The sequence below is a fragment of the Perca flavescens genome, chromosome 12 (genome assembly GCF_004354835.1).
Source record: "Perca flavescens isolate YP-PL-M2 chromosome 12, PFLA_1.0, whole genome shotgun sequence".
In the NCBI taxonomy this organism is placed as follows: domain Eukaryota; kingdom Metazoa; phylum Chordata; class Actinopteri; order Perciformes; family Percidae; genus Perca; species Perca flavescens.
This window is the reverse complement of record NC_041342.1, coordinates 14,997,988-15,007,143: the sequence shown is the minus strand read 5'-3', so window position 1 is coordinate 15,007,143 and position 9,156 is coordinate 14,997,988. Positions and strand designations below refer to the sequence as shown.

Sequence of the window (9,156 nt, the reverse complement as noted above, 5' to 3'; positions counted from 1 at the left end):
TGGGTGTCATTGGCGACATTCCTGGGAAAAATCACAAGCGAGGACCAAAAACACACCTGCAATTACCGCATATCGCCATAGACCAAAAAAGAAAACTTTGAGATTGTAACTTTTCTCGTAACTTCATTATCGCTACAAAAATAAAACCTTACAGTTTTGATAGACATATATTCGTCAAGGAGTCATTCTCTCCTCATTGCCTTAGCACTTCAAATGAGGCAAGACCTGTGCATGCTGTCTTTGGTTCAGCAGTGTGCGGTAGCAGCATACTGGTGGGTCAGTCATTAACAACTTTAAATTCTAGTGGAGATCCAAAATTTTACAAAGTTACTAAATATGATGAAGGAAATGCAAGCTAACAACCATACGTTGGTTTTCTGGAAACGACTACCTGGCAACGGGTCCTGGCTATGTCGAACATTTCCTTCAAGGGTGAAACACATCACCAAGATTAAATCCATGTTTCATTTTATTTATTTACAGAACACATCAAACAATGCAATAATAATAATATACAAATAAACTGTTCACATGTAGCATGTTATACACAGAGGTACAGTATTGTATGAGATAAGTATGAGGTACAGATAATAGGTAACAAGATAACGTGTACATAAAAAAACCAACAGAAATGTATTGTGTTCCTCTCTGGATAATATGGCTGCCCAACACAAAAAAGTTGAAAGGAATAAAGTTTTATGGTCATCGTCTTATATATGACTAATAAAGTATATGTCAAATCCTAAATTTATTTGTGCAATTCCAACACTGACAGCTTTTCTTTCTTTTAAGAACTTTTAAAACACTAACACAATTGCAGCATTTGTTTGCTCCATATACTGTAGCAGCCTGTCTTTTTTTTATTCAAATGAAATGTACAAAATCGAGGATACTGTCCAATATATTTTTGATACTAAACACTGCAGTGCTTTAGTGTTAGTGGCCATGAGCCCCCCAAAAGAGGGCAAAATAAAGTAAAGAATTTACTTTACTATTACTATCTTCTTTGCAAAGTACTCATGTGTTTTTAACCAACTCATGTCAAATCAATATATATTAGGGTTTAATTAAAATAGTTTTCTATGATTTCTCTCATTTCAACACACACACACACACACACACACACACACACACACACACACACACACACACACACACACACACACTTTCATTAAAATGTCGCTGACAGCTTTAAAAGTGGTCATATTCACATAAGAGAAAGAAAATTATTTAACAAGGTTTAGATAAGCCAGATACATGCTGCAAGTGTACAGAAGGCTGTGGTTTAAAAAAATAAAAATTTACATTGCATAGATAAAATAAGATAATCCTGTATGAGCCTGTAGCCTGGCCTAATTATACATATTTGCTGCACTGCCTTTCCTCATATTAAACTCCAACAAAATACTGCATGCTGGACAGATGCAGCACAGAGGTGCTTCTACATTGGTTACAACTTTACAGAATGTTAATAGCTTAAATGAAGTTTGTTTTGGTTAAATATTAGAAAACAATTACATGCAACAAGGTACGGCTTTCTTGATTTGTCTATAAAAATGCTATGCACAAATGAGAAAAGCAGCCATTGTGTTATGTGTGTTATGTACTTAAACTATGTTGAGAAAATATATCTAACTGTATTAGACATTACAGTTGGAATCACATCTCATACAATTTTGTTTTTATTCTCTGCTACTTTACAGTTCATTTTACAGGAAAGAAAAGTGACAGCATAGAAGGGATTTATATTTTTCTATTGAAAATTAATGTAATTAAATGTCCTGGTGCTGGTAAGTGATCATTATGCACGTAATATCCAGTTAATATCCCGGGTTAACGCCACCATCTTCAGTCCTTGACATTTTGTCCTTTGTTCAGCCTTTCAGTCTTTATTTCTTGTTTTCTACTCTGAGTACAAGTCTGTCTAGATCAGCTCAGTCTGAGGCAGGCCTACTTACTTTTCTGCGAGCCAATCATCACCTTGGAAACAAAGTTGACAATAGCGCTTGCTGGCTGCTCAGGGTCATGCTCTGCAAACAGGTGACATACATTGTCCATGGAAGTGCCAGTTTTCCTCGCCACAAAGCCAAAGATCCTGCAGAGGTGCATAAAAATACTTAATAGCAGAACTGTCATCTGCCTCAAACTGACCACATTCCTTTAAAAAGAACTGCTTTCATGCTGGCTCTGGTTGAAGCGATGTGAAAATAATAATCATTGACTTACTTTGCTGAAGGGCAGCCATCTTTATTCCACCTGTGAGCAGTGAAAGGAGCATTGTTATTAGCTTAGTAGAACTTTCCAACAGTGAAAAGGTGTTGACATACCACACCTGTTTAAAATAATAAAAGGTTTGCCTAACAATAGCCACGACAGACACTTTATTAACTTTTAAATGACATGTGTTCAAACTTTAAATCAGCAATACTCACTTTCTATCTTGAGGGTCCAATGCACAAAATATGACTGTATTTACATTGTAATGCCTCCTGAAGAACAGCCTAAAAAGAGACAGGGGCGGGTTATTTTAAGAAAAAAAGTCTCTGCATGTGTGTATGGTATGAATATGCTCATGTTTCACTCACTTCCTCTGGTTGTCAGTGAGGGTGATTCCCTGGGAGGACACCTTGAAGTGGACTACAGTGGAAGTTGGTGGAGGGTTGGAGCTCAGAGACATACTGGTGGCTTTTTGCACCGCCTGGACGCCGGTTAGGGACTCCATCTCCATGGAGCCCAGGTACCACACATTACAGGCTGCAGGGACACACAGATCCAAATTACACGTGGATTACAACTGCTGAGTGCAAATAACTGTAGAGCAAGTGTATTCAGTGACAAAGTGCATAATAACAGGACAAGGAAAAATAAAAATTATTTTCCCAGAATTGTGCGTTGTGTCTGTTTTTATGTACAGTGCCATCATTGCTTTGTCATAATGTCTATTCAAAGCAAGTGATCTTAGACGCCTGATTACCTGCACCCTGTTTTAGCAGCTCAGCCGCAGAGTTGGTGACTAATTGTGAGGTAGTCTCCACAACATCTTCAAGAGGATCTATAAACAAGAAAACCAAATAAGTCAGTGAAATTCTTGGGTGAAAACCACAACAGCTTCATAAACACAAAACGACCTAATGGCCAGACAGCTAAACAGACAGATATGGGTAGACAAAAAAACTAAATTATGTTAATTTTACTCCAAAACTTTGGTCTGTGACAGTGCATTGAATGTTTACCTCTGTCAGGTATGATAAGTTTGCAGGGCAGGGCCAACGGGGTGATTGAATGTTGGCAGACCAGTGCAGTTAAGCTTCCTGTAAAACAAAAATATATCAAATATTGCTGTAAGATTTGATGCTTTACTGCCAAATCAATTTCACAACAACAGATGAAAACACATAGCAGCAGGCTGTGGATAAAGTGCCAGGTGCATCACTCTGTCATGTTATGTCGCAGGCAAAATGAACAATCGTTAGATAGTGGTACAATGCACAACAGACCAATAGAGGGCAGTAGGGTGTCTGAAGTCTTTATTTTGTGCAATGTAGCCAAACAGCCAGGAGGGATCACTGTTGTTAACCAGCTGTGAAGAGAGAGAGAGTTTAACAGAATAGGTACTCACCAAAATAGGGCTCATTGGGGCAACCCTTCAAACGTACTCCTTTCTGTGTACACTCAATCAGGAAGTGGCGTACTAATTCATTGGATAGATCGCCTCCTATAAGAAAAAGGGGCCGATAGAAGATGCAAAAGGACAATGCAACAGATTATTAATTCCTCACAATAGCCTGTGGTCTGTTTCAGTAAAAGCTGTCCTCTAGCTGACAGCCTAGATTTACTCAGACCTAAATAATGGTTCCAAAAAAAGTATCTCAGAACAACACATCATTTCCCAGCCTTTAAGAGTTACATAAAACATGAAATCGCTACATTCAATCTCTCCAGAGATTAATGCGATTATGATTCAAAAGAAGCTCCTCTGAGGGGGTAGGAGGAGTCTGTCAGGAATGTCTTGACACAAAGGCTCAGAGAAAGGCTTGCTCCTAAAGGTGGGTTTGGTTTCACTCTTATAAGGAGCCACAGTGCCCTAAAGTGAAAGTGTAAAGAATGATGATGTATGTTGGACTGCGCAGGTGTTGAAGGCAAACAACAAGGCAGGTGTGAGTGGGAGATAATATTAAACCTCTGAATGCTGTGGTGGCCTTGTGCAGGTAGGGCATCCTTTGTGCACCCATGCGTTGCTTACGATAATGTGTATCAGACACAAGTTGGATTATTTATCTGTGTGTGACTTATTGTCCTCTAGTCCTTTTCTAAATAAGAAAAATTGATAGCGTGAATCTCTATCACCACTTAATCAGTCTTTAGTTTCATGTTGAAACATAGCCAGAGAATGTTTGGCCATATTCATATCTAGACTTTGTTTTCTTTAAAAAAAAACTCCCGGCCTGAATTTCCTGAATATGCTAAACAACCACGCTAGGAAGTAAATAACCAAGCAGCCTGTTTTGACCCCAGTCCCTAGATATTACATCCATAATAGACAGAGTTATCTGGGGCAGACAGCTTCCCAGGAGATGGCCCTGGGATCAGAGTTGGCTTATGGACCCAGCACATCCTTTGTTAATGGCTGAAACATTAGCTGTACGTCTAAGACTATCAGGCAAAAGGGGTCTGTTTGGCACACTCAACACAACACACTCTCAAGTTCCAGCATGAAGACGAGTACAGTGGGCTGTAACTGTAGATGGCTTTGTGTGTGATTGTCTGATGAATAATTCCCAGGGAATCTGTATTACTTACCAATCTCTGATATCTTCACTATGATAATTGAAAGAATTATTTAAAATACACTTTTTGAGAGCAAAGTTAGCCATTTCCCCTAGTTTCCAGTCTTTATGCTAAGCTAGGCTAACCACCTCGTGATTTCAGCTATATATTTAAAACACAGACATGAGAGAGGTATCAATCGTCTCATTGAAAGCCAGCAAATATGTTTTATTTCCCAAATATCCAAGATTTTTGTTATAACGAATGTTCATTCAAAAAGAAAAGGTTTAGAATTTGCATTAAGATATGCAAACAATAAGGCTTCTGTGACACTTTTAATGAACTGGATCTTATTTTGAAACCAAATTAGTATAAATCAACCATTTAAAACAAGTTTGTCATCCACATCTGCTGTACCTTTCTTGGTCTGCTGTAGAACAGATGGTGGGGGAGTAGCCACCTTCATTGCCAGTCCATAAGCCCCTCTGAAGGAATGGCTGTCCCGCACAATGAAGCAACCAGGCTCCTTGTCCTTCAAGACTGAAATGGCTGTGTGAAGAGAAACATAAATGTGAGGTGGCTCTGTAGTTCTGTGAAAATGTTTCCTTTATTTTTATTACTTTGGAACAAAAGCCTACCTTGATCCCTTGAGATATCTGGCTTATACCAATACTTTGATGTGTCCTGCACAAATTTTACAGTAACCTGCTTGCTGGCCAGTACATCTGGAAAACACACAATTATCAGCGAAATAATCAGCAGTGTTCATTTGTTTGTGGTTATCAAGCCATGTGACACCAATGAGGGTTTTGGCTTCATCGGGTAGCTTACCTGGCAGAGGTGAGGCTGTGCCCAGCGCCTGAGCTGAGAGGTCAGGCAAAACATTGGGAAAGGGAATGCTCAGGGAGCTCCCACTGTGGGGACTGGAGAACCCACTGAGGGCTGGAGACGCTGTTCCCAGCGAATGCTCCCCATCTGATGCCCTCTTCTTCTCAGGCAAAACTGGGGGCAGCATCTGGGGCAGCTGTAACTGAGTCAGCCCATCCATGGAGGTCAAAAGTTCCCTGTCCATGCCTCCATTTCCCAGCAGATTAGAGTTGGTATTTGGACAGTCCGTGCCATAGCCGTGACTTGAGTCATCCTGCTCGTCAAAGCTTTGAGCGGGACTGCGGCTGAGAGCGTAGCGAGCCATACAGCTTCGCTGGCTGCTTCGGGGAGAGCTATGGCCGTTGGGGGCAGGGTGGATGTGGGGGTGGTGCAGGGGAGGAGAGTGGTGGCCATAGTCCAGTGACATGGAGTGCGGCGGTGGTTGTCTCGTAGAGGGGTAGCCGCTCAGAGATGAGTGGCGGCTCAGTACTGGATGCTCTGGCCAGGACTGGTTCGTTGATGAACTTAACAGAAAAAAATAAAGGTCATAAACATACCATAAAAAAAAAACATTAGCCAAGTTACCATTCAAATGTAGAAGCAAAAAGCTGCAAAAGAATGCTAATTAATGCACATTTCTATCCACTACTATTATGCGAATTTTAGGAGTTGGGTGGATCAAGGTAAACAGTTGGTGGCGCTTATTCTTTCATCGTGTGCCATTAAACCATAAACAAGATAACTAACAGAGTGCCAGTCAAATCTCAAACAATGTAAAAACGTGGAAAATGTGATGGAAATATTGCATTTATATTTATTTCATGTATTTGTTTGAGGAACATTACAGTGTTCTCTTCACTCCTCACAGATCAGATGTTTTCATCTACCGCCATTTTTCATCTCTACAGTGACCTTTAAGTCACATGCTTCACGTATGTCGGTATTCATTGTCCTAGTCTGTTTTCATTGCACTGTCACATTTTGTTTTTATTAATACATTAACTGTTCTAATTCAGTCAAGTGTAAAAATGTGGTAGGAATATTTCAACTTTGTTTTCTTAATTTGTGATGTTTCCACTGTGCTTTTACTTTATGCACAAATTGAAAATGTACATTAAAACAGGTGGATGGAAACAGCCTTATGTTTTTTATCAGTTCAGGTTAGCACTGAAGCAGATGATTTGTAGACTTGTAATTCATTTAAAAGTGCCGCTGGTACTGTCAAACTGGAAATCAACTGGAAGTCCAATGATTGTTTGCAAAAATCTGCTCTGTAGAACAAAGAAAAATGGTCAGCCCAGCTTTAAAGTTCTGGTTAGGAAAGATCTGTACCTGTCTGTCCACTGAAGGGTCCCAACAATAGAGGCAGAGTGTGTAGCACTTAGCGTCCTGTGGCAGTTGATAGTGTCTGGTAAATTGTCGACTCCAACATGACTGATTATCTCTGAATATCCCCGGGGTTCTGTGTCACAGCAGGAAAACAAATCAGACATTTCAATTCAAGCACATTTATTGACCGCATTCACAGTCAGGTGCAGTTATCGTTGAATTAATCAATTAAATAAAAGTAAATACAAATAGATTGAATTGAAAACACACACACACACACACACACACACACATATAGGGAGAGAGAGAGAGAGAGAGAGAGAGAGAGAGAGAGAGAGAGAGAGAGAGAGAGACATACATGTACACATATATACAAGTATTATTGAGAGAAACAAACAAGTAGGAGTATATGATACAGCAAAGAAAATCCCTGCGAAAAAGCTCTGGATTATTGCCAGTAAGAAATCATATCAATATTATAGATGAAATTAAATTAAATGAAACTGGCCTTGAACCCGGCCATCAATCTGCATAAAACCAGTCAACAATTACCCCTGCCACAACCCACAGAGTCAACAAATCAGGCTCCATTGCAACTAGAAATGAAAAGCCTTCTGACATAATTATCTAAAAGCTTTTATTTCAAATCAGTCATAGCCCGGGAGCCACTAACAGCCCCGCAATCTAAAAAAGATCAAGTTCCAACTCCGGCTTTACAGCAAAGTTCTCTCTGGGTTACTTTTATAGGAATGAGAGGTGCAAAGTTGAAATAGTTGCTGGTTTCTTCTAGTCCCTATTTCCCCACGGAGTACACTGAGACACTTTCATGGGGGAAGAAAAGTTTTTTTGTGTCATGCCTCCTGACCCACAGTAACCATGGAGATGTGGCAGGACTGAATGTGGTGATTCTTGCCTGGGTGTCTGAGGTAGTAAGAGGCACAGCAGGGGCACAGATCTGCTCCCAGGCCCTACAACATTTAGACATATTGTAGATCACTATGGAAACAAGTCCACAAGAGTTCAAAGTAGAATGAAAATGAAAGTAAAGGTTACGTTCATGGAGAATTAATCCATATATATGTGTGTGTAGTCCACTGATCTAAAAACATGCCAAGTAAAACACAGCTAACTTTATTTAAAAAGCTTAGGAAATATAAAAATATACATCAGTTTTATGTGATAGTTCTGTGATAAAGTAAACAATAAAAATCATTAAGGATTTTGGAAAATAACATCAAAGTCCACAAATGCTGATGCTACAAAGTGCTATGAATGCACACCTCTTCCCATCTCTGACAATAGTATAGCCAGGGTGTGTTCCACCTCAGATAAACACCACACAAAAACATCCATACCAAAAAAAAGTGCACCGTTTTAATCTAAAGAACAACACTGTTGTGTCTAAAAATGTTTGCTCTACAGGCCGTGACAACGGAGACATTCTCCAAAAACCCAACATGAAGGGCAGAGACTGGTTAGGAATCTCCCTACTTTCCCATGTATGAGGCGTCTTTGTTTGCGGCTTCTGTCTCAAAACCACTAAAATTCTACAAACAACAATGTCACCATTATTAGGTACAGAAAGAGGGACCTGAAATAGCTCCATTCTAGTGAGAAGGGGAATATGAGGTACATAGGGGAAATGTTGCACAAATAAAACAGTCCTAATGGTTTCTTTTTGTTCTTCACAGCAACTTGGTTAACTGTTTAACTTCCTACGATAAGGTGCCTCAAATACATAGGCTTAGAAAAAGGTCAAATGATCAATTTTTATTTTTATTTTACAATGGAATGACATTTCTGCATTTTAAATATATACCGTCAAATTATATGGAGAATGGTTTTCTATACCACTGCTCTGTATCCCAGTGTTAAACACTGCTTTTAAGTTCACAGAGAAAGACCACTATCTTCCCTCAGACTAAAGAATTTCCATAACAGATTCATATGATGTGGTTGGAAGAGATCTGAACCTACCATGATCTGTTCTGTAGCCTCCGTAAGATTGCATGCTAGGAGATGGTATCTGCCTGAGGTGAGTCAATTCTGACATACTTTTCACTGAAAACACAAAGGAAACAAGGACAGGGACATTTTAACATTTAATCAAACCTACCAAACAAAGCTGGTCACAAATACATGCAAAATCAAATGATAAAAGAAACATATTTACAAGTGAGATGCTTCAGTGTA

The 9,156-nt window shown here is 39.4% G+C and overlaps 1 protein-coding gene across 1 annotated transcript in view; it reads right to left on the bottom strand.

Annotated features, from left to right (window-relative positions):
• Nucleotides 1–456: 456 nt before the first annotated feature.
• Nucleotides 457–9,156, bottom strand: part of LOC114565421 (tensin-3) — a 34,015-nt gene continuing 25,315 nt past the window's right edge. Inside the window, exons 16-27 of the mRNA XM_028593457.1 lie at nucleotides 8,941–9,024; nucleotides 6,967–7,096; nucleotides 5,599–6,158; nucleotides 5,406–5,492; nucleotides 5,185–5,316; nucleotides 3,620–3,715; nucleotides 3,234–3,311; nucleotides 2,975–3,052; nucleotides 2,586–2,754; nucleotides 2,433–2,501; nucleotides 2,227–2,256; nucleotides 457–2,095 (exon numbers count right to left, since the gene is read on the bottom strand). Of these exons, the coding sequence (XP_028449258.1) occupies nucleotides 1,951–2,095; nucleotides 2,227–2,256; nucleotides 2,433–2,501; nucleotides 2,586–2,754; nucleotides 2,975–3,052; nucleotides 3,234–3,311; nucleotides 3,620–3,715; nucleotides 5,185–5,316; nucleotides 5,406–5,492; nucleotides 5,599–6,158; nucleotides 6,967–7,096; nucleotides 8,941–9,024 (1,658 nt within the window). The 3' untranslated portion in view covers nucleotides 457–1,950. The remainder of the gene's footprint in view (nucleotides 2,096–2,226; nucleotides 2,257–2,432; nucleotides 2,502–2,585; nucleotides 2,755–2,974; nucleotides 3,053–3,233; nucleotides 3,312–3,619; nucleotides 3,716–5,184; nucleotides 5,317–5,405; nucleotides 5,493–5,598; nucleotides 6,159–6,966; nucleotides 7,097–8,940; nucleotides 9,025–9,156) is intronic.